Source organism: Tenrec ecaudatus, chromosome 9, assembly GCF_050624435.1.
Source record: "Tenrec ecaudatus isolate mTenEca1 chromosome 9, mTenEca1.hap1, whole genome shotgun sequence".
NCBI classification, from domain to species: Eukaryota; Metazoa; Chordata; class Mammalia; order Afrosoricida; family Tenrecidae; genus Tenrec; species Tenrec ecaudatus.
This window is the reverse complement of record NC_134538.1, coordinates 142,786,265-142,812,250: the sequence shown is the minus strand read 5'-3', so window position 1 is coordinate 142,812,250 and position 25,986 is coordinate 142,786,265. Positions and strand designations below refer to the sequence as shown.

General features: G+C 41.8%; 1 protein-coding gene across 2 annotated transcripts in view; it reads left to right on the top strand.

Annotated features, from left to right (window-relative positions):
- Positions 1-25,986, top strand: part of IQUB (IQ motif and ubiquitin domain containing) — a 66,681-nt gene that overhangs the window by 29,550 nt on the left and 11,145 nt on the right. For both annotated transcript variants that reach the window (XM_075558616.1, XM_075558615.1), the window contains 3 exons: positions 5,661-5,831; positions 9,714-9,890; positions 23,775-24,023. In XM_075558616.1, coding sequence (XP_075414731.1) covers positions 5,661-5,831; positions 9,714-9,890; positions 23,775-24,023 — 597 coding nt within the window. The remainder of the gene's footprint in view (positions 1-5,660; positions 5,832-9,713; positions 9,891-23,774; positions 24,024-25,986) is intronic.

The following is a 25,986-nucleotide window of genomic DNA, read 5'->3' as shown; positions in this document are numbered from 1 at the left end:
AGTGAAAAAGAAGCGCAAGAGGAGGAAGCCCGAGCAAGGAGGACGGGTCCTTGCATGAGGACCCACGCAGGGCAGCTTGCAAATGTGCTGGGCCCGCAGGCTGGGTAGGGACGCGGAAGGCTGCAGTGAGCCCCTGACCGCAGAGGGATGGCTTTATTGGAGATTACAGACTTTGGAACTGCAGGGTTGTGAAGAGGCGGTCAACCTCAGATCTCCAGGCTAAGGTTTGAGGCAATGGACTGCAGAGGGTTGTGTCTGAGCTGCAGATACATCTTGCCCTCGGCCAGAGAAAAACAACCAGAGGCTGGGACCAGCAACTTCTAACAAGTCATAGCAAATGATGAGATCTGTTATTCTAAAGCAAACCATCTTGACTCATCTTTTTGTACTCTCAGGCACCCTTATGGCATAGCTGTTATGTGTTGGGCTGCTAACCACAATGTGGGCAGTTCAAAACCAGCAGTGGGAGAAAGATGGGGCTTTCTACCACTGTAACGAGCTACAGTCTTGGTAACTCACAGGGACCAGGTCTATCTGGTCTATAGGGTCGCTGTGAGTCAGGGTCAGCCCAATGGTAGGGAGTTTAAAATTAAAAAAAAAATTATAAGCATAAATGATACCATACTGAACATCAGAAAGCTAGATTTTATAATTAGTATTCTGTTGTAAATATGTACACAATGTCTATTCTTTATGCCCCTACTCCCTTGCCTTCCATTAGTTGTAATATTTACGAGGGTCAGTAAAATGTATGGAATTAGGTTATTATTCTAGAAAAAAAATTATCAGAAAAATAACAAGTAATTCATCCCCAAAGATAGATAAGGTCAAATGTTTTTCAGGTATCAAAACTTCCAGAGTCCTAGCACAGATATGAAGAGCCACCTGAAAAAGCATTGAACTGGTAAATGCAAGGTCAGTGGTTCAAACCTACTATCCTCACCAAGGGAGAAGGATGATGGGTGCTCTCTGTTCCTGTAAAGATTTACAGCCATGGACACCATATATAAGGTTCCTCTGAATCTGAATCAACTTGATGGCAGTGGGTTTGGTTTTAGGTTTTTGAGCACTGTAGATACGTGCAGGAGAGGAGTCAGAAATACACAGGGCCGGTTCAACTCTGTCCTACAGACTTGATGGCAGTGGGTTTGGTTTAAATAAATAGACATGTGGTGCTATAGGTGGTTCTGGGTTGAGCTGCGATCTGTACACCTGACAGTCCCAAACACTAGCAGCTTTGAGGGAGAGAGACTGGGCTTGTTGACTCCTGTCAACTTCCAGAGTCTCAGCAACCCACAGGGGGTCTGCTGGCCAAGAGCCAGACTGACTCTGTGGCAGTGTGCCTGGGCTATCTAGACACATGCAGAGAAAGATTTACTACCTTCCTCACCATTTGGGAATGACTTTGAACAGTAAAGCTGTGCATGATTTCAGTTTCATTTCCTGGAGTACAAACTATATATATATATTGAATTATTAAATCTTTGTATTTTGAACACTGTAATGAATGATATGATTTGGATCAGACTAATCAAGACATTGAATGAATTAGTCACGACGAGTTCTTTACTAAGCTCTCATTGTTTTTAAAGGGGTTGGTTTGTTGGTGCTTTTGAAGGATTACCTAGATGATTTTAATCTTAGCCCATCAAGCCTCGACTCCCACAGGACCTCAAGGGTTAACAACTGACTGAGGGGCAGAAATTGGGGTGAAGAAATGGGAGGGAGAGCTCATCAGCCAGAGGGGTTTTCTCCAGAGCAAGGCCATTAGTTTCTTTGATTCTCTCTGATTCCTGCACCGCGGCTCACAATCACAACCTTTGAAAACCGGAGCTGTGCCATTTAAATGTCTCTTTTTCTCCAGACTCAGGTGGCCAACAGCTAATGGGGTAGGAAAATGTACCCAACTCTTCCCCTCCTTCTAAGCTCTGCATTAAGCAGGGGGGACCCCAGTGAAGCACAAAAGCCTTTCTCGGAGGACAAGAAAAGTTGATCACCACCCAGGAGCTCTGGGAGGATTAACCTTATTCGTCCTTTGTGCCTTTGGGGGCTGGAGAATGCATCGAGGGGGGAGCAAAGACCTGCTCTCCCCAGGCTAGTCCCTTTCCACTTGAGGCAGTGGCAGCCCGCTGGTGGCCAGCTCTTTGTGACTGCTGCACCTTCCCTGGCCGGCTCTGTGCGTTCCTGCTGTTCTTCTGTTTCTCCCCTCCAGAGGCCGTGCTGCCGCATGTGTTGGCAGCTAAATGGAATTTCTCACGGGCCTATTTTCCAAAGCAGTGTAAGAGCATGGCTGTGGTCCATCGCTCCTTGCCGCCGGAGCACTCAAGGACACGGGGTAGCAAAGGGAGCGGAGCGAAGTTGGTGTTTTCCTGCATCAGAGTGCAAAGCATCATGATGCCAGCACCCACAGCAGCTAGACTGGGAGACTAAGTTTTCAGGCGTGGGAGCCATTGTCCCAAGCACCCAAACGGCTTTGCTGAGCATGTTTACATTTTCTCAGTCCAGGTATCAGGGGCCTGCACTTCAGACCTCAGGGTCCCTGGTTGCATCACTTAGATCCCTTTATTCTGGTGCGTCCCAAGTCCTTCGATGAGTTTCCTCTTAGATGGTATTTTTTTTCACTCCTCCCTCCCAAATGCTTCCTCCTTGCATCCTGCAGGTGCCAGTTTACCTGCAAGCAACAAACAGGGGATGCTTTGCTTTAGATGCCGAATTTCCTGTCTTTCTATCTGATTGGATTTGAGATCTCTTTGCAACAGGACAGTCGTTTATCCCCTGGGTGCCTAATGCATAGTAAATACTTGGTAAATATTTGTTGAGTGAGTCAGTGAGCACTGTAGGGACAGGGAGATGCAATGAAGAACTTCATGAGAGATTGATTCATTACAGTGTTTTTGGGGAAGTAGAATAAACCAATCTAAAATATCTATAGAATGACTAGGACCCAAATTTCATTGCAAGGAGTAACTAAAATGGAAATCCTGTATGCTTGTGTTCTTCTATATAATACAAGTGCAGTGGGGTTTTATGCATGAGTGATACCACTAGTTCATACTTCTATGGTTCCAACCAGAAGGATGGGAAGGATTTATTTGCATGTAGGTGTATTTGGCAAGTCTTGTTTATATCTTGTTAGGGTGGGGCTAAAAAATTCAGGGCAAGTAAAAGTAAATCAATTCATCAGCAGAAAGACATGCCAAGTTGATGAATTAGATATGTCATAAAGATGTTATGGCTTGGATTGTTACAAGCGAGCTAAATTACTAGCCTGTAAAACAAAAGGTGCTGCTGTGATGGCGTAGTGGTTATGCATTGAGCCGCCAACCGCAAGGTGAGCAGTTTGAAACCACCGGTCGCGCTGTGGGAGAAAGATGTTGCTTTCTACTCCCATCGAGAGTTAGAGTCTCAGAAGCCCGCAGGGGCAGTTCAACCCTGATGTGAAAGGTTGCTCTGAGTCAGAACGGACTTGATGGAAGCGAGTTTGGCTTTAGTTGATCCATATTATTGGAATAAAGAAAATTGAACTTAATAGAGCTATCCTAAGGAAACCTGCAGGCAATGATTGAGACGTTAATTATACTTTAGGAAACTTAGCCTAAGATGATTTATTCCTTAAAACTCTTTTTGAAAAAGCTTTAAAGCAAGCATTAGACTTTGGTAATTCTCTGCAGGCATTTAATAAATAAAATAAGTATGCATCCACTTAAAGCAGTAGCTTTTTTATTCCTAAATGATATTAATGGAATAGACGTTTTGTTACTGATATTTATAATTTTCATTTTTATGATCCTAATACATTTTGTTTAATCTTATTAGGCAATTTATTAATAATACATTATTTAATATTAAATTGATTCTCTTACAACATCAATTAATTATAGAGCCTCAGCTTCGCATTTTCTGGATTAAAACCAGGCCTGGGAATCTGAAGTTTCTCACGAAGGTTTCTAGCTCTAAACTACATTCATTTTGCATTTGAGCTAAAAAATTACTTTTAAAATGTATAAAATATAGCTGTTTTAAAGCTGGACATTTGTTGTTTTATATGTAATTTAACTAATAATAAATGTATAAACTCAAGGTAAATTGCTGCTAGAAATGAAAATTCTTTCATGATGCTGGCCTTCTGAACCCAAATCCAGTCCTCATCGGGTCGATTGGAATAATGGAGGCCCCCTGTCTGTCAGAGCAGGACAGTGCACGGGGCTTTTGTGTTTCTCAGTGTAGGTTAGGCATCAGGCAGCTACTCTTGCAAGGTTGGAGGTTCAACACTCACTGCTCTGAGGGAGAAAGACCAAGCTGTCCACTCCCCTAAGGATTTAGAGTCTTGGAAATGCTATGAGTTAGAATTGACTCGATGGCAGTGGGATCCATTTTTGGTTGGGTTTTGGGACCCAAAAGCAGTAGAACAGCAGGTCTTTCTTTGGAGGTGCTGCCGGATGGATTTGAACCACCAACCATTTGGTTAGTAGCTGAACTCAGCGTGTTGCACCGCCAAGGAACGCATACTATGTATTTGCTTATTCTACATTCCTGAGGAGTTGTTCTGATATAAAAGGACGCACCTTAAATTTTAGGTTAAACCTCAGACTTTAATGGCTGGAAGTATTGTGTTGGGCTACAAATCCCCAGAGTAATTAGCCATCAGCTTATAAAACCACCATATGATGTGATCATTAGAGCCTTGCTTCTGATAAACTATGGCCAAAGAAAGAAACTTGGGAGAAACTTTATACTCCAAAGTTGAGCACACAGGGCACGTTTTCCCAGTGATGTCTGTAGGTGATGCATCTGTCTTACAGTCTTGGTGTCACGGAAGAGAAGCCATGGAACTAGAGGCCTGCCATTGCCAATGTTGTGCGCTGGTGTCTCCAAGTCTGCAGAAAGCTCACGCTACCTCCTGTCTCTGGATTCTGTCTCCTGTCTGCATTCTTAGCCTGGGCTTCTCTCGATGAGCTTCAGGGCAAGCCAGCTCCCTCTGTGACCCACAGTTCACGTGGTAGGTTAGGTTGGGTGCCACCACATCAGATTTTGAAAGATAAACCAAGCATCTTCACCCTCATCAGGCAATCAGGGACCACAACACTGCTAAAATCACTGCACGGAGCTGTTTCAGTACTAAGGACATCTACTTTCTGAAGAACTGTGAACTTGCTATAGATTCCTTTTTATAGGAAATCAAAGCATAGCTCATGGATTACCTTTTGGCTGTATCTAATGTATTGAGGATTGTCGAACGTTGTCTTTAATTGGCAAGGCATGAGCAAGGCACACTCGTACATTCTCTGAATATAATTGAATCAGGCAGGTAATTTTGAAGACCGTTCTAAATAGCACGTGCCTTTCCATGGGGGTAATGAATTATTCTATATATCTATCAAGCCATTCAGCATGCCAATTAATGCAAACCAGGAGGAAATCCTGAATTGGTGTTTATACTCCTATGGATTGAGTAACTCTTTCATGCATAATACAGATATATTTTTTTCTAAAAGGTTTTAGTTCTGCATGTCTACAGACTCTCCATGTTTGTGATACTTATCTTCATGAAGACACATAATTCTACTCATTAACACGATCTCCTGTAAATGTTGCCTAGAATAAACAAAATGATTGGTTAGTCTTTAACTGATGACTGTAAACCTAATATTGTTTTAAAGTGCTCAACTCCAAAGGTGTGGAAAACAGGTTCGGGCAAAACAATTGAGATGGACACGCAGTTCACCATCCGAGCCAGAGAGCTGCAAAGCATCTACGAATGCATTTTGCTGAAAAATATCTCTCAAGATGAGAGGTTGGATGTACTCTTAACACTTAAGCACACCGTGAAGGTATGTTGGTTAATTCTGAGTTGGTGGTTTTAATTTTTTATTTAATGGGGGATATAACTTAGGAGCTATGTAGTTTATACATTGCTGTGTATGCAAAGGCATCCAAACCACAGTTTATGAGACATTACAAATGTAAACACAGCGCAAAGCCTCTTGTGGATAGATCCTGCCCTGTGGAATGAGTACAATGAGATTAATACCCAACTCAGTTTAGTCAAGCAGCAACCACTGTCTGTATATTTTGGTGTTTCTCAATGCAAAAATCATTTTAGCATCTTTTAAAGCAACATCGGTATAAGTATTTTCACCCTTTTTTCTCATCAGTTATTCACGTCTGCATTTTTCAATGCAAAGGAAATTAGTGGATGTTGCAGGTCAGGTTTCCAGAGAAGCAGAAAGCAGTGTGGGACCTTGCTCTTGGGAAGTTTGCTGGGAGTGCCCACGTTCTGGAGTAACTTCTGTGCGGACTGGGCGGAAGAGAAATTGAACTGCAGGAAGTCTCAACCAGGGCCTCCGCCAGTCTCTCTCTGAAACCATTAAGGGCCTATGAAGTTGTCCTGCACTGAGGCAAGAGGAGAGGCCAGGGTCAGCCTTTTCTGTCCCCTCATTGACTGCTAATTGGATGTTGACGACCCTCAGGGTGGAGGCATCCATCTTCAGGGGAGGGCAGCTCTCAGAGAGGGATGCAGGTAAGAGTGGTCAGCGGACAATGTAAGAAGAGTGAGGAGGTGAGTGCTCAGGCCTGGAGAGGGTGATTTGCAGCAGCACATGACAGCACCCGCTACACTGCCTGCGGCGTGGCTCACTGCTTCATGGAGTAATTCTTGGGAGCAGCTCTTGCATTGGCTTAATCAGGTTGTACTAAAAAGTCTGGGAGACTATGATTTTACTTCTCATTCTTTCATTCAAGGAGAAGGGCACAGATGAATACATAGAATATCATTTCATCTAAAAAATAAGCAATATTGAACCATGTTATTTAGAGATATATATAGAGGTAGTAAGTCTATAAAGAAGAATCAAGAAAATGGTTTTCATAAGAGATAGTAAGGGAGTTGCCTCTTAGGAGATGAATGTATCTAGTGATTGGGAAGGACAGGGGAGACACAGAAAATGTTGTTAATATCCTGTTCTGGGAGCCTGCATGTATTTCTTCTTGTTCCCTCTCGGGCAGGTAGAGGAACTTATTTCTTTTGTATACTTATAGATACTCCCACATTACTTAACCCTCATAGAGTTTTCTCATTTAGCCACACTCATTTCCTTCAGTTGAGTGAAGAGTTGGTTTGAACTATTTTTTTTCCTCTTTCTGGTATTCATTATTATTATTCTTTTTAATCATTTTTATTAGGGGCTCATACAACTCTTATCACAGTCCATACATCCATCAGTTGTATAAGCACATTTGTACATTCATTTCCCTCATCATTCTCAAAACATTTGCTCTCCACTTAAGCCCCTGGCATCAGCTCCTTATTTTTTCTCCTCCTTCCCTGCTCCCCGCTCTCTCATGAACCCTTGATAATTTACAAATTATTATGTTGTCATATTTTGCACTGTTTTGAATTTTTATGATCATACAGAAAATGCATAAAATATATATAGTCTAATATCATAAAGACAACAACTTGTAAATTATTTATTTAAAAAATCATTTTATTGGGGCTCATACAACTCTTACCATAATCCATACATCCATTGTGTCAAGCACATTTATACATTTGTTCCCATCATCATTCTCAAAATATTTGCTTTTTACTTGAGCCCTTGGTATCAGCTCCTCATTTTTCCCCTTCCATCCCACTACCTCCTTCCTTATGAATCCTTGATAAATTATACATTATTGTTATTTTGTCATATATTATACTGTCTAATGTCTTCCTTCACCCACTTTTCTGTTGTCCATCCCCCAGGCAGGAGGTTATGTGTAGATCCTTGTATTTGGTTCCCCCTTTCTACTCCATCCTCCCGGTATTGCCACTCTCAGCACTGGTCCTGAAGGGCTCATCTGTCCTAGCTTCTCTGTGTTTCCAGCTCCTATCTGTTTCAGTGTGCATGATCTGGTCCAGCTGGATTTATAAGGTAGAATTGGGATCATGATAGTGGGGGCTAGCGGGAAGGAAGCATTTAAGAACTAGAGGAAAGTTGTATGTATCATCTGTAAGGGGGTGTTAAGTTGTTAATAGGTGGGCTTTGGGTCTGCAGTCTTCACTCCCCCTCATTCATAATGATATGATTTTTTGTTCTTTGATGCCTGGTACCTGATCCCCTTGACACCTTGTGATCACACAGGCTGGTGTGCTTCTTTCATGTGGGCTTTGTTGCTTCTGAGCTAGATGGCCACTTGTTTATCTTTATGCCTTTAAAGCCTAGATGCTATATCTTTTGATAGCCTGGCACCATCAGCTTTCTTCACCATATGCCTTATGCGCCCACTTGTCTTCAGTGATCGTTTCGGGAAGGTGAGCATCATAGAATTCCAGTTTAATAGAACAAAGTGTTCTTGCATTGAGAGGGTACTATGAGATACACGACATCCCTCACTGACCCATAGATCTACAGGTGACAACACTGGTGACACAGTTTGGGAATTGCACTGATCTGATCCCACCATACCAAGGCAAAACACTAAGGGCATGCAACAGAACAGCCAGGGGTGTAGAGCAAGGAAGTCCCAAGGGAGAACCAAAAATAGACTTTGGGGTCAGGGCGTGGTGCCCCAACAGACTCCACAGGAAAACATTCCTAAAGGTCAACAACCAGACGTTGAACTAACTACAGGCTTTTCTCTCTCTCTCTCTTTTTGTTTTGTTTCCTTATGTCGCTTTGTTTTGCTTTGTCTTGTATTTATGCACATATTATCTCTGCAGGTCTATCTAGATAAGATAGGCTGGATGAACAATCTGGAGGAGCAAACAACTGGAACAATGCTTCTAGAGGGACATGGTAGAAAGGGAGGTGGGGGAAAGGAAGTGGTGTTAACCAACCCAGGGACAAGGGAACAACAAGTGATCCAAAATCAGTGGTGAGGAGGGTGAAAGAGGCGTGGTAGGGATTGATCAAGGGCAACGGAGAGGAATTACTGAAACCCAGATGAAGGCTGAGCATGATAGTGGGACAAGAGGAAAGTAAAAGGAAATAGAGGAAAGAACTTGGAAGCAAAGTGCATTTATAGAGATCTAAATGCAGGCATGTACATATGTAATTATATTTATATATGACATTGGGGAAATAGATCTATGTGTATATATTTATAGGTATAGTATTAAGGTAGCAGATGGACATTGGGCATCCACTCAAGACAGCAACTTTTTAATCCTCCTTAACTTACTCTAGAAGTGACTCCCATACTGTCTGTTATGGCCCTGATTTCCTCAGCTGTTTCTCTGTAGTTTGGTATCCTTAAATGCATTTCTGTATGACATGGTTTAGTATTGCCGAGTGTTGAAATGTTATTTAAATGCAATGATGCCCTATGAATTATTTTGTGCCTTGCTATTTTTGTCAAAATGAATTTGTAAGACCCGAGCTCATTACTATCTATATCTGTGGTTCATTTATTTTCACATAATAGGCACTATTCCTTTGTTTACAATTAAGCTCTCATTTATTTATCCAACCACTGTATTTATTGATATCTACTGTTTCTAATTTTTGTCTAATGTGAACAATGTCTTTATATGCACATTTCTCTACTGTTTCACAGATGATACATGTCTCTATCCTACTAAATAATATAAATCCCCTCCCCCTCAACTAATTGTACCGACTTTACCCCTACTATCAATACTTCATTTCCTCTGTAATCTAGTTTGGGGTGTTAATTTTGGAAAGTTAGTGTTTTAAAAAATATTCTGTACCATTTTGGTGTTGTTTTTTTAGGAGCATGAATGTAAACTGACACAGGAAATTCTAGAATTGATTGACAGAGAGGTTGACCTGATGATGAGAGGAGTCAAGTCTCACAATCTTGAAGGGCTCAGGAAAAGAATTACAACCCTCTTTCTTCAGTATATCAAAACACCTCTGTTTAATCCTGAAGTTGCAAGATATCTAAAGGTACCCCGCTTTAATATTTCCTTCATCAGCAGCTTAACATGTGAAACTGTAAGTTGAAGTACATTCCACTTTTGTTTTTGCACTTGAGATCTAGGTGGAAGGCCGTTCTACTGGTTCTGAAGTATAATTGTCTTACAGTAATAAACGGTTCATTTCATGCCTGTGTCTATATTTCCAACCTTGAATTCCTTCCTAAGCTCTGAGTAAAATTTCCCATCGAATATTGCATTGGGTTGAGCACTCCATCATCTCCCACACTCCCATACATTTGCACTCACTGTGTCTTCCAATCAGATAATGGTTGACATCCCTTAAGATTTTGTAAGAAAATACATCAAAAGCTGCGTACAAAGTTAGCCTTTGAACTCAACAAGACTTTGCTTTTGGACCCCTCTGCCTCTCCATCGCTCTTTTTACCCACCTTCTTAAACTGTCCCAGTTCTGGCTCATGTTTGAGCTTATTTTTCAGTTGCCAAGCAATCTTTTATTGTCTGAAGGGCCGCTGCTTGTGCACAGTCTCCTGTTGAAGGACACATTAGTCTCTAAGTCCAGTTTCTGAATCTCTACTATAAACATTCTTAGTTTTGCGAAGGCGTAAGATTTCAAATCAGATGGGTAAATACCTGGGAGCTCAATGGCTGGATTGTATGGTCACACTGTGTTCAATTTTTCACACAAACGGCACACTGCCTTCCAAAGTGTCTGTACCATTTTGTGTTCTCTCCAGCAACGGCTGCAGTCATTGACGTCGTCAGTTGTGATGATTTTAGTGGCTTCGTGGTTACAGGTTGGCCTGCTAACTGCAAAGTCAGCAGTTTGAAACCATCAGCTGCTCTTCTGAACAGACAGTGCTCTCTACTTCAGTAAAGAGCTGCAGTCTTGGGAAACTCACAGGGGACACGTCTACCCTGTCCGGCAGGGTCGCAAAGTGTCTGCATTATGTTCATAGCGTAAATTTGGTTTTGATTTGTGACAGCTATGGATTGGTATCTCACTATTGTTTAATTTGCCCCTGTGGAAAATGATGCGAAGCATCCTTTCATATGATTATTTTTCATCTGTATATTTGCTTTGGCGAGGTGTGCATTCTGAGCTTTTGCTCATTTTTAAACTGGATTGTCTCCTTGCTTATTGTTGAGTTGTCTTTTGCTTTTATTTTCACGTGGATTAGGTGGAGATTTGCTGAGCACACGGTCACTTCTACATTCAACAGTGCTTCACATCCCCTGCTGATTGTTGACTTGTTAGGGTTCAATATTCGGTGTATTTTGGATTGAAGCTGTTTACTTGATATTTGATTTACACACATACTTTTATCCAGTCAAGGACTTGTTTTGTCACGTAGCAGCAGTTTTTCTCAGAGCAGAAGTTTTTCATTTCAAGAGTGTCCCACTGACCAATAAATATTTTTTTCATGGATTACATTTTGGTGTTGTATCTGAAAACACATCAAACCCAAGGTCACGTGGATTTTTTCCTACAAGTTTTGTTGTTTAGTTTATATATATTGTTTAATTTTATCTACATATATTGTTCATTTGAGTTAGTTTTTTTTGTGGAAATGGTACAGTATTTGTATAAGTTCATTTTCTGTGCATAAGGACTCCAACTTTTCCACTACAATTTGTTGAATATACTATCCTTTCTTCATGGGTATCATCTTTGTCAAAATCAGTTGATTGGTGAGGGATTATTTCTGTGGTTTTAGTTTTAATCTATTGATCTCTATGTCTGTTCCTCCACCGACACTGCACTGCCGTGCTTGTTGTATGTTCAGAGTGAGTCTTGAGATTTGGTATTGTGCATCTTTCAACTTTGTTCTTCTTCTTCTTGTCAATGTGAACAAGAATCCTGCTGCAAGCCCAGCTTGGGATGATTTTTCCTCTGCAGATCAAGTTAGGAGAATTGACATATTGACAACACGGTGTCTTTCAATCTGTGAACATAAGACATCTATGAGCACAACTCTTATTTAGATTCTTTTATTTCATCGGCATTTTAGCATTTTCAGCCTTCAGGCCCTGCACTCAGTGTTTTATTCTTATACCTAAGTATTTTGTGTTCTCTGGTGCTATTATGAATAATACATATTTTAAAGTTCTGGTAACCAATTGCTAAGGAAGCTTGCGAAACTCCCTATTTGTGTTAGGAGTTTTTCCTGTGTGTTCCTTGGATTTTATAACTTTCCAAACCATGTTTACTTCTTTTTTTATCTCCTTACGACCTCCAGAACAACAATGTAAAATAAGAGTGATGAATGCAGATCTCTTTGCCTTGCTCCCAACCTCAGAGAAAAAGCACATGTTAAGCATGACCTTAGCTTTTGGTTCTTGCAAGATCCTGGTAATGGACTGAAGACGGTCTCTTCCATTCATGACTCCATGATGGTCATTTTGGTTTTCTGTTGCTCATTTTGATAATGAATGGATATTGACGTGTGTCAAATATGTTTTTCCTGCATTTATGGACATGATGGCATTCCTTTTTCTTCTCATGCCACACCATTTTGATAGGAATTCCCCTCTTACTTGCCCTCTTGTCTCTCATGTCCTGTTGTTGACTCTCCAAAGAGAATTCCATTAATTGCCCTCCTACCTTCCTTAGGAAGACAGCAATTTCAGCCTGAAAATAAGCTAAATAGTTCTCTGCGCCCCTGGGACATATTTGGAGCTTTTATTTGAGTGATGAGTAATATGTAAGATCCAGGTGATACAGCCATGGTCTCCAGGAATCTGCAGGTATTGCTCCAGAACAGGAGACACACATAACAAATACCTTAGCAAGATGCTAAAGCAGAAACAAACAAACACAAACACAGAGGAAGAAGGTCTTTAAAGCCACCAGACGTCTCCAAAGGCCAGGTAAAGGAGGAAGAAGCTGCATTTTCCCAGTGCAGTGGAAAAACTAGCATTTCAGCTGCTTCTGAATCTGCAGACAAGCCTGGGCAGGAAATGGACCGGCCAGTATTCTCCATTTGCATGCTATTTGACATAAAGTTTGCCATAGCCAATGAGAGGAATTGGGCTTTCACCTTCAAAGAAGACAGCAGAGAAAAGTGGAGAGGGGTGAGAGCTGACTCACGGTGACCCTGTAGGACAGGGTGGGTTTCCCACTGTTTATGGGAGTAGAAAGCCTGTTGTTTCTCCCTCAGAGCTGCTGGTGGCTTCACACTGCTGACTCTCTGGATCACAACCCAACTTGTAAGCATTAAGCCGCCAGGGCTATAGACAGGACAAATGAAAGGGCTGAGAACAGACAGCCCGTGGCCAAAAGAGAAGGAGAGGCCCTGCAGAAGAAAGTTCCATTCCCAGATTGCTGAAGCATATGCTAATGAACCCAGTGTTTATGCAGAAAGGATGATTACAATATTTTAGAAAGACTCCTATTAAAATATAATGAAAATAAATGGTGTTTTGGTTCAAGAAGAGTTTCAGCTATTTGGGAATTGTTCTAAACGGGAACTTCTCATTCCTCTCAGGTAGCTGAGTAATAAATTATTATTATTAAGGGAAACGTGTTTTTTGACATCAAATCATCAAAGGGACTTTTAAAATAACTTCTTTCAATTATCAACTGAAGTCCAATTTGTAGCCCATTTTGTTTTTCACAGAATTTGTCTATTCTTTTGTTTATGTGAAAACTTAAGCTCTGTAGCTCACGCTCTTGTGAAAAGTACTAAATAAAACAAAGGATTTTAAAAAATTTTTCTTATATTTAGGGTGAATTTTGGATTATCTTTGGGTTTCTTTATTTTGGTGGGGCGGAGGGCTGCTGGGCTGCATTTCTTCTCATCCTGAACTACTCACCAATATATAATAGCAGTATGTTCCTGATTGTAGAGAGGGCGGCTCATTTGTGAATGTTTATTTTGCATAGTGGGAAAAAGACTTGGGGACACACCTCTACTACCATCACTTTCTGAGAGAGAGCCAGGACAAAATACTCACTATACCTTGGGAATGGTCACAGGGTTCAGTTCTATAACCCATTGTAAACCGAGCTCTCTGCGGTTTACTGGGGATCAGTTATCTTCTTTCTTGAACCATTTCAGAGGGGTCGAGAGCATCTTTCTGCAGAATTAGAATAGCCTATTTATCTAGAAGGGAGAGGTGTGCTAGCTGTTTTTCATAGCATTGACTAATAGATTTGTCTAGTTGGATGCCTAGGGATTAGGGAAATAAACTTAGTTTTTCAAGATAAGGTCAATGTGTGAATTACAGAATAAGAAAAGAAATGCTGCCTGCCAGACCTTTTTATCTTATCCCTCCTTCACTCTGCTTCCTCCAGAAGAACTGATAACTTTAAAAAAAATCATTTTATTGGAGGCTCATACAACTCATCCAATCCATACATACATCAGTTGTGTAAAGCACATTTGTACATTCATTGCCCTCATCATTCTCAAAACATTTGCTCTCCGCCTAAGCCCCTGGCATCAGCTTCTTATTTTCCCCCTCCCTTTCCGCTCCCGCCTCCATCATGAACCCTTGATAATTTATAAATTATTATTTTATCATATCTTTCCCTGTCCAACGTCTCCCTTCACCCACTTCTCTGTTGTCCGTCTGCCAGGGAGGAGGTTATATGTAGATCTTTGTCATTGGTTGCCCCTTTCCAACACATCCTCCCTCCACCCTCCCAGTATCGTCACTCACACCACTGGTCCTGAAGGGATTATCCACCCTGGATTCCCTGTGTTCCTATCTGTACCAGTGTACATCCTCTGGTCTAGCCAGATTTGTAAGGTAGAATTGGGATCATGACAGTGGGGGGCGGGCGTGTGTGTGGAGGAAGCATTTAGGAACTGGAGGAAAGTTTTATGTTTCATCTTTGCTACATCGCACCCTGACTCTTCTGTAAGGTGATGTCCAGTGGCCTACAAATGGGCTTTGGGTCTCCACTCTGCACTCCCACACTCATTCACAATGATATGATTTTTTGTTCTGATGATGCATAATACCTGATCCCTTCTACATCTCGTGATCGCACAGGCTGATGTGCTTCTTCCATGTGGGCTTTGTTGCCTCTGAGCTAGATGGTCGCTTGTTTAACTTCAAGCCTTTAAGACCCCAGACACTATATCTTTTGATAGCCAGGCACCATCAGCTTTCTTCGCCACATTTGCTTATGCACCCATTTGTCTTCAGCAATCGTATAAGGGAGGTGAGCACACAATGATATTACTTTTTGTTCTTTGATGCCTGATAACTGATCCCTTCGGCACCTTGTGTTCACACAGGCTGGTGTGAAGCACCATGTGGGCTTTGTTGCTTCTGAGTTAGATGGCCACTTGTTTACCTTCAAGCCTTTAAGACCCCAAATGCTATATCTTTTGATAGCCGGGCACCATCAGCTTTCTTCACCACATTTGCTTATTCACCCACTTTGTCTTCAGCGATTGTGTCAGGAAGGTGAGCATCATAGAATGCCAGTTTAATAGAAGAAAGTATTCTTGCATTTAGGGTGTATTGGAGTGGAAGCCCAATGTTCTTCTGCTACCTTAGTACTACACCTATAAATATATGCACATAGATCAATTTCCCCATCCTCATATGTAAATATATTTACATATTTACATGCCTTTATTTAGACCTCTATAAATGCTCTTTGCCTTCTAGCGCTTTCCTCTATTTTCTTTGACTTTCCTCTTGTCCCACTGTCATGCTCAGTCTTCATTGGGTTTCAGTCTAATTCCCCTTGGTTACACTTGTACCAGGCCTCCTTCACTTTCCTCACCACCGATTTGGATCACTTGTTGTTCCTTTGTTCCTGGGTTTGTTAACACCACTACCTTTCCCCTGACCTCCCCTTTCCCATGCCCCCTGGAACTCTCTTTCCTATTGTTTTCTCCTCCAGATTGTTCATTCAGCCTATCTTATTTACACAAGAGCTGCGGAGATAATAACATGCACAAAAACAAGACAGAGAAAAATCAAGCAACAATATACAACAAAACAACAACAACAAAACAATGAAAATCAAAACACAACAAGAAAGAAAAGCTTGTAGTTAGTTCAGGGACTGTTTGTTGACCTTTAGTAGTGTTTTCCAGTCCAGTCTGTTGGGGCACCACACTCTGGCCCCAAAGTCCACCTTAAGCATTCCCTGGGGACCTCGCCTGGCTATTCTGTTGCACCCCCTTAGTGTTTTGCCTTGGTGTAGTGGGATCAGATCAGGTGCAATTTCTCACACTGTGTCTCAAGTGTTGTCCCCTGTAGGCCTATGGGTCAGTGAGGGACGTTGTCTCTCATAGTGGGGCCATTCATGTGGTCCTCTCTGTGGACTGGCTGCTCTGAGCGGGAACATTGTCCTTAAGGCCTGGTGAGCCAGAATGCGCTCCACTCTCTCTTCCTCCCCCTTCATCTGCTCCTGTGCACTCTGATCAGATATGTCCCTCTCCCAGAGCTGCAGATTCAGTGCTGTCCTCTGAAATAAATTCTTCTGGGGGGAGGGGCAAGTGTCTACCTAGTTGGGATTGGGGCCGGCCCCTCAGACCTGTCCACTGGTTCCCTACTCCACACCGGCATATTGCATTCACATCGTGGAGCACCGGGTTGAAATTTTGTCCCTCTTTCTCTGTGGAGATATAAACAATACCCTCCCCTTGGGTGGGTTAGTGCCCTGTGCCCCCACTACCCATTTCCTTTTCATTATCTATCTATCTAATTTATTTATTTATTTCCCTTTCCCCACCTCCTTTTTAGTTGGCTACCATATGTATCCCTGTATTTGGTCTGGTCCCTACCATACTCCATACTGCCTGGTCTTTACCCCAGTAATGTTTGTATACAGTAGCTTTCTGCCTATGCCCCTTTTGCATTTTTTTAAGCTTACCTCAGTGGACTCATCTTGTACTTGTCCTTTTGTGCTTGGCTTACTTCACTTAGCACGATTTTCTGCAGTCCTTCCCATGCAGTGATGTGGTTCATATGTTCATTACTGCTTTTTAGCGATGAGTATGTATGTACCACAGCTTTTAAATCCACTCATCAGTTGATGGAAATTTGGGTTGTTTCCAACTCCTTGCAATTGTGAACTGTGCTGCACAGATGTCTGGTGTTGGTTTGTTTCTTGCCTCTTCTGGGTATATGCCCAGTAGGGGGATTGCTGGGTCGTATGGTAACTCAATTTCCATTTGTTTTAGATATCGCCAGGTTTATTTCTATAGTGGCTGTATATACTTACAGGTCCACTAGTTGTGGATGAGAGTTCCTGTATCCCCGCAGCCCTACCAACATTTGTTGCTTTCTGATTTTTTGAATTGGGCTATCTTTGAGCGTGTTAGGTGGTAACCTCGTTGTTTTAATTTGTATTTCTCTTATGGCTAAGGATTGGGAACATTTTCTCATATGTTTGTTGGCCATTCAGATTTCTGCCCCTGTGAAATTTCTGTTCAGGTCCTTTTCCCACCTCCTCAGTGGGCAATTAGTTTTTCTTTTTGGAAGCTGGCAGAGTATTGTAGATTGTAATAATAAGGCCTTTGTCTGATGTGTCATTGCTAAAGATGTTTTCCCAGTCCATTGTCTCTCTTATTACTCTCTTGGTGAATTCTTTTGATGTACACAGTTGTTTTATCTTCAGTATATCCCATTTGTCAATTTGTGCCACCTCTGTGTTTGTGTCCTTCCCTATTTCTGATAGCCTATGTATTCATTATGCCAAAATTCTCAGGTTTGTCCCAAGTCCCTCATTGATGTCCCTAAGTGTTTGGGGTTTAACTTCAAGGTCTGTGATCCACCTTGTGCTTGGAGTGAGATAAGGGTCTTGCTTCATTTTTCTGCAGGTAAATATCAATTTTTTCCAGCACCACTTGTTAAAGAGGGCATCTGCTTCCCATTGGATATTTTTGGGGCCCTTGACAAAGTTTAGGTGTCTGTATGCTGATGATTTTATTTCTGCGCTTTCAGTTCTTTTCCTTTGGTCTGAGTATCTGTCATTTTACCAATACCATGCATTTTGACAACTGTGGCTGTATAGTATGTGCTAAAGTCAGGTAAAGCAAGCCTTCCCACTGTGTCCTTCTTCTTGAGGAGTTCTTTGCTAATTCTGGGTTTCTTCCCTCTCCATATGAAGTTGGTAATCGGTTTTTCCATTTCTTGGAAGAAAGATGAGGGTAATTGTATAGGAATTGCATTAAACATATAGTGTCTTAGGCAGAACTGACATCTTTACTATATTGAGTCTTCCAATCCACAAGCGTTGGATATTCTTCCATTTGTTAAGGTCACTCTAGGTTTCTTGTAATAGTGTTCTGTAGTTTTCCCCATATAGATCTTTTGTTCTTTTAGTCAAGTATATCCTTAGCTATTTCAATTTGTGCTTGGCACCACCACTTTGATCTCCTCTTCTGTTGTCTTATCCAATGTGTATAGCAGTCCGATACACTTCTGTTTGTTGATCTTGTATCCTGCCACTCTGCCAAACTCCTCTATTGCTTCCAGTACACCCCTTGTGGAGCTTTTGGAATTTTCCATATATAAAATAATATTATCTGCAAATAATGATCATTTCACATCTTCATTCCCCAGATGAATACCTTGATGTCTTCTCTTTGCCTTATGCTGCTAGCTAAAACCTCCAGAATGATATTAAATAAGAGTGGGGACATGGGGCATCCTTGTCTGGTCCCCTTTTTCAGTGGGATTGTGTTAGTCTTTTCTCCATTGACTACCACGTTGGCTATTGGTTTTTCATATATAACTTGTATTGTCTTGAGGAATTTTCCTTCCATTCCTATCTTCTCAGATGTCTTAAACAGGAATTGGTGTTGGACGATGTTGAATGCTTTCTCTGCAGCTATCTATATTATCATGTGGTTCTTATAATTTTTCATGTCAATATGGAGAATGATACTAATGGTCTTTTGTATGTTGACCCATCCCCGAATCCCTGGTATGAACCCCACTTGGTCATAGTGCATAATTTGTTTTATATACTTTTGTATTCTATTGGCCAATAGTTTGTTAAGGATTTTTGCATCGATGTTCATTGGGGATATTGGTTTGTAGTTCTCAATTCTTGTGAGATCATTTCCGGTTTTGGTATCAGAGTTATACTAGCTTCACAGAAGGAGTTTGGGAGTTTGCCGTCTTTTTCTCTGTGCTGGAAGAGTTTGTATAGGATTGGTGTTAGTTCTTTCCTAAATACTTGGTAGAATTCTCCTGTGAAGCCATCTGGTCCCAGGGCTTATTAGTTGGTAATCCCTTGATAACCAAGTGTATTTCTTCTGTAGCTGTGTTTCTGTTGAGATTCTTAACGTGCTTTGAGGATAGTCTAGGGAGGGATTGCTTTCCAAGAATTTGTCCATGTCTTCCAAGTTGTCAAATTCATTGGAGTACAATCCTTTGTTGTACTGTGTAATTATCCTTATGATTTCATTAGGATATGTTCTAATGTTCCCTCTTTCATCCCTCATACTTGTGATTGAAACTTGTTTCCTCCTTTCTTTGGTTAAGTTTGCCAGAGGTCTGTTGATTCTGTTTATCCTTTCAAAGAACCAACTTTTAGCAGCATTAATTTTTTCCATTGTGTTCTTATTTTCCCTCTTCTGAATCTCAGCCCTGATTTTTATTATTTCTCTTTTGCTATTAGTGGAATTGTCCTGCTGACTCTGCTCTAGTTGTTGTAAATTTTGTGCCAACATATCAATCATGAGTCTCTCTTCTATTTTCATGTGTGCATCTATTGCTATGAAACTTCCTCTGACATCTGACTTTGCTGTGTTCCATAAGTTTTGGTATGTTGTGTTCTCATTCTCATTGATTTCTCGAAATTTCCTAATTTCATCTCTGATCTGTGCCTGTACACACTCCTTTTGCAATAGAGAGTCATTCATTCTCCAATTTTTGCTCTTGTTTTCTTCATCTTCTTTTTGTTGATTTCCAGCCTTATGGCACAGTGGTTCAGAGAGAGAGGTCTATATGATATCAATGTTGCCTTATGCCCCAGCATGTGGTCTATCTTCGAATATGTGCCATGCAGGTTTGAAAAGAATGTGAATTTATTTGTATTTGGATGAAAAGCTCTGTAAATATCTATCATGTCAAATTGTCTAATTGTAGTGTTTAGATCTCCAGCCTCCTTGTTGAGTTTCTTTCCTTGTGATCTATCTTTCTCAGAGAGCTGTGTATTAAAGTCACCCACTATAATTGTTGAGGCTGTGGTTTCTTTTTTTCAACTTTTGGAGTGTTTGGTTGACGTCTTCAGCGGGTTTCTCATTCAGGGAATATATGTTTACAAAGCTTAGTGTTTCTTTGTCTACGATTCCCTTAAGCATTATATAGTGTCCCTCTTTATCTCTTTTTATGGTTTACACTTTGAGGTCAATTTTATCCGAGATTAGGATTGCAAACCCTGCTTTTTTGGAATTGCTGTCTGCTTGCTATGCCTTTCTCCAGCCGTTAATTCTCAGCCTATTTTTGTGTGTAGCCTTGAGATGTGTCTCCTGTAGGCAGCAAATTGCTGGGTTGTGTTTTCTAAGCCAGTGTGCTGTCCTCAGTCTTTTAATGCCTTAATTCAGGCCATTGATATTCAGGGTTATTATCTCGGTCTGCAGACTCTGTGATGTCATCTTATACCTTTTGTGTTGGCTGTTTTCCTACTTTCCTTTCTTATTAGTGTGTTGTGCATGTGTGTGTGTGTTTGTGTGTCATTCTTGACTTCTTTCCATTCTTAAGCCACTGCCGTCTTGGGGTCTGTTTTCTCTTTGTTGCCTGCTGGGTGAGGTTGTTCTATGTGGTGGTTTCTTATTTATGCTTGTTGAGTGCTGTTCTTCTTGGTCAGAAAGAATTTTTGGTAGGGCTGGGTTTCTTCTAACGTATTCTTTGAGTTTTTTTCTTGTCTAGGAAGACTCTTTCTTCTCCATCTATCTTGATGGGAAATTTGGCTGGGTAGAGTATTCTTGGGATTGCGTTGTTTTCCTTCAAGTTTTGGAGTATGTTACTCCACTCTCTCTTCTTCTTCATAGTTTCTGCTGATAGGTCTGAGCATATTCTTATTTGGGAACCTTTATATGTGATTGCTTATTTTTCCCTAGCTGCTTTCATGATTTTCTGCTGTTCCTCAAAGTTGGATAGTTTAACTATTACTTGCCTTAGTGACTTCTTCTTGGGATTCAGTCTAGGTGGTGTTCTTCCAGCCTCCTGAGTAGTTTCTCAGTTTTCATTCATTAAGCTGGGGAAGTTTTCCTCCAAGAAGTCTCTTACTATTGTTGCAGATGACTTCTTTGTTGTGTCTTCCTCCTGTAAACCAATAATTCTAATGTTCTGCTTCATAGCATCAGACTTAGCTCTTAGATTTTCTTCAGCTTCTCTGACGATCTTATTAGATTTTTCTTCACATTTGTTAACGTCCCCTTGGTTGTCCTCCAAGTCACTGATGCGGTTCTCTGATTCCTCCAGTCTATTTTTGAGGTCCGTGTGTCTGCTTCTGGTTTTTGTTATCTCCTCCCTAAGCTCTTGTATTTCCCTTTGGTAAATGGCCTTTATCTCCTCTATCATTTCATTCTTTTTATGTATTGTTTCCCTCATCTCCTGTATGACTCCAAGCAAAATTCTGAAAATTTCTTTCTGTGGCAGCTCAATGTCTGCTTCTTCTATGAGTGTCATTATGTTCAGGAAATCTTCTGCACTTACCTTTTGTTTCTCTCTTTTTTTTCCACTGAGGTTATTGGGGCTGATGACTTTTGCGTTGTGTTGTTTTAGAGGAGCCAGGTGCCATTTTCCAGGGATTGAAAGAGCAGTGGCTCTCGCTGGGAGACTTGTAGGAATTCTTCTTTGAACTTCTAATTTCACTATGGAATTAACCTACCACTTTATCCTCCTGTGGCTTCCCTCTCAGGGGAGTGCCCCCGAAGGCTGGTGGGCTGCCTACTGTGGTGTTGCAGACGTTTGGCAGAGGTTCATGCAACACCCACCTTGAAAGGTTGACGAGTGTTGGATGAGCTGCCTTAGGCACTAAGGTAGGTGGGAGGAAGTTCCCTAAGTCACGTGGGGCAACTCAGGAAAAATGGAAGCTCTCCCAGCAACAGACGCAGGAATTTCCTGGTGAGAAGTTGGGCAGAGTATCCACTGGTGGAGGTTGCCAGGGCATTCCCCAGTCTCAGGCTAGCTGTATGGGTTGGAGCTCACCTAGTTGAGTGTGGAGCAGGTGTAGATGCCCTAGGCTAAGGGGAATGGTCTGGAGGTCAGCAGTGGAGTCTGAGAGAACAAGAAAGAGACAAAGAGGAGGAAAAATATTTTAAAATAAGCCTGCTGAGGCTCTGGGGGGATAGAGAAGAGAGGGAAACAAAAGTAACAATGGAGCTGAGTCCCGATCCCTGCCCAAAGCTGCAAGGGTTTAGTCCCTGTCCCAAGGCTGAAAGCTGTGGCTGTGTTGAGAAAAAGCCTCTGCACAACCCACCGAGACTGGGGGTGGGGGATAAAGAGAAGAGAGGGAAACAAAAGTAACAATGTAGTTGAGTCCGGATACCTGCCCGTGGAGCTGCAAGGTTTTAATCCCTGTCCCGACTCTGTGGCAAACTGTGGCTGTGTTGAGATTAACCCCGAAGTGCCAGCCCCAAATGGTCCCGGCTCGGGCCGAGACAGTGGCGGGGCTAAGATCAAGCCTTAGCTGGCCTCTGCTGTGGTAAGCCAAAAGCCCCCATCCCATCAAAACCCTGTGGATGTGTGCCTACTTATTTTTATGACGCTCCTCCTGCGATCCAGCAGTGTGGACTTTCCCTCCTAGTAACTCTCCTGGGCTGATTTCTGCGGAGGCCCTCTGGTATGTGTTACTCAGTCACTGTCTTCCTGGAAGGCCTCAAACTGATGACTTTTTAAAAGAGTACATGGTCTTAGCTTCAAAGACTCTTCATGCTCACATGTAAGGAGGCATGTAACAATGAACTTTTCCATAAATATTACTCTTTGGAAGTTAGTGCTTAAAAACCTAAAGTAGTGCCACAGGGAAGAAGGCAGAAAGGCAACAGACTTCAGAGTCAAGAGATACAATGCTTCAGCACGAGAAGGAGTGTGGAAGCACATTAATGCCAGGTCCTTCTTGGATACAGTCTTAGTTTGAAAGCTCACAGGTCTCCATGGACACTTGATCTTTCTTCTTGTGGGGTCTTATAATAGTGATTAGAAGTAGGTATGTGTACATCTTGAATCAGTTTGTATTGCAACAGCTCACCACCCATTAGTTTTTTGCTCATCCATGATGTTTGGCCCATAAAGTAACCATTGACTAGATGCTCCTCAGATGGAGGCCTGGCTTCTGCTCTACGTGTAGAGTTTTAACATTTTGAAATTTGACCTCCGAGCTCCATCAAATTCATTACTAAGGTTAATAAATTAGAAAATCTTGGTTTGGTGAACTTTTATCAAGAGGTGATTCTAGCTATTGCCTGTCAATATAATTAATGTAGCATAGCATCAAACTAATTACACAAAGATGTACTAACTGACTTGTTCTTTAAAAGTAGAGGGGTGTTCTTTATAGTAGCCATTCCAAGCCAATACCTAACAAATTTTTTCAATTTATGATATAGGAGATTTTATCACAGTGGGTTGGCTGCTAACTGCAAGGTTGCCAGTTAAAAACCACCACCACCTCTCCAGGAGAAGGATCAGGCTTTCTCCTCCCACACACAGTCACAGTCTTGGACATTCACAGGGGCAGTTCTACTCACACCCAGGGGGTCGCTATGAGCCAGAATTTGCTTAGATGACAGTGAGCTTGCATTTGATTATCTAAGTGTGAACAGAGAACGCAGTGCTTTAATATCCTGGACAAAGTAAATTAGTAGGACTTGAAATATACATTCCATGTAGAATAAAGGGAACATATATGGCTTTATAACTGGCCGACCTGGCTTTTAAGTCTCTCTTTCGGTTTACTGTTTAGGTCCCTCAAGACCCTCTGAAGTTTTACAAGAAGATCTACTTCTGCCAGAACTGCCAGCTCTATCTACCTTCCACAGAGTTTTCTATATCGTCCACCTCACAACGCATCTACCGCTGTCGCCATTGCAGTAGCCTTGACAATGAGACTCGGAAGCGAGAGTCCTTCTTGAAGTACAAGAGTCTCCTGCAACGGCTCTACTTTTCAGAAGCGGATTATGAGGATGACTCTAAAATTGCTTACCTGATGCAGGTATGATCAGTGAGGGTGCCAGTCACAGTGAGTTGACCAGAGCCCCTCTCATGGGGGCTGTCATCACAGGGAAGAAGCGGGAGAGGAGGGGTGGGAAGCATGGCTGAGTGCGTCTTTGGGTGGGAAGCCATGCCCTTGGCTCCCTAATGTGGACAGTGGATTCATCTCCCAGTTGTTTGTGGGGTCCAGTTTTTGGAATTTTACGTATTAATCCTAAGGCATTAAGTATTGTGACATGCACTGAGAACACACTCATGGATAAGACCTTCCAGCCCAGAACAGAAGGCAGACACATTCCTGTAATTTGAGGGGCCTGCAAAAGATTTGTGGAACTATTCACTCATCTTTTAAGAATTAATTGAATATCTTTTAATCTTTTAATTTTATTGTGTTTTCCCACAATTGTTTTGAAGCCCCCTAGTATGTGTATACAGGGAGCCCTGGTGAAATAGTCGTTACAAAGTTGGGCTGCTGACTGGAAGGTGAGTAGTTTGAAACCACCAGATGGTTCATTGGGAGAAAGACGGAGCTTTCTACTCTGGTAAAGAGTTACCGTCTTGGAAACTCACAGGGTCAGTTCTACCCTGTCCTGTAGTGTCACGATGAGTCAGTGAGTTTGGTTTATGGATTTGAAGTATGTACAGTTGTGTTAGGCAGGGTTCTCTAGCGAAATAAAACCAGGACACTTATGATGATAGATAGATAGATAGATAGATAGATAGAGCACGAAGGAATGTAACAGCTAAGTAGTTCACACAGCAGTACAGAGAGCTCAGTTCCACTCACTTCCGTGGAACAGTTAATATACTGGAAGTCCTTCAACTCATGAGGGATGCTGGGTCCAAGGTCAAGGAAGCAGACAGCTGAGTTCCCTAGGGCAATTCAGGCAGTCTAGCCACAGGCAGCAAACAGCAGGGTAAGTCACCAACAGCAGCTCAAGAGCTTAGCGAAGTAGGCCCAGATAGGATATCAAACCCAAGCAATGCAAGATGTCAGGATCCACCAATCTGAAGCTCAAGCAATGTATACACCAGCAGCATGGTGAAGCAGGCCTCGAAGAAACCTCAAGCTATAGCAACAGGATCCACGGGTTGGCTGTCTCATAGGTAGTGTAGCTCACAAGTTGAGACAGAGATCTAGCTAAAGCAGCAGCACACTGGTCGGATCACTAGAGAGCAAGAGACTGAGAGGGGTGGGGCTTGCCAAACCATTTATCTCTTTGCCTTCCAATCAAACTGCGGCCTTATTAATCCTACATGTTCTTATTAGCTAGGGTGGCACAATAAACCTACATATCTCAACAGTGTTAGGGAGGAGATGTGCAGTGGGTACTGTGTTAGCATTGAGTGGGGATTAGGAAGGCCAGGGTCGGGCTCCTCTAGGAAATGACTGAGAAGATGAGAGAAAGTTGTGAACAGCAACTGACCAGGCCACCAGGCTGTGGGGAAGTATGCAGCTCCAGAGGCAGAAGTGAGCCAAGGATGTAGTAAAAGGGAGGATCACGATGCTTTCAGCATTTTGTTGGAGAGCTAGAGCCCCTGTATTGACGGTGAAAAAAGATCCAGTAACCAGAGAGAGATCAGGGCCACAGGTTTGTCTCTCAGACTGGATGTAAAGTACCAAGGCCTCTGGAGAAAATGAGAATCTAGCAAAGAAATGCAAGACATGCTAAACAAAAAATGTGAGTAAAAATGCATGAAGCATAACATTTAAACATTCTATAGATTCCTTTTCCATACCAGCTGTTACAGTATTGTATTTGCTGGCATTAAGTGTCATGTTAGATTGTGTTAGTTGTGCTTAATATATTGAATTTCCCATTTCTGAAATATTACAGTAGCTGATGGTGACAAATTTATTTTTCTTTTTTTAAAGAAACTTCAGTAAATTATGTAGGGTTTGTCCACTGAATTTATAAAAAAGATTTCTTTTCTTCCCAGCCCTTTGAAAATAAGGGTTGTTC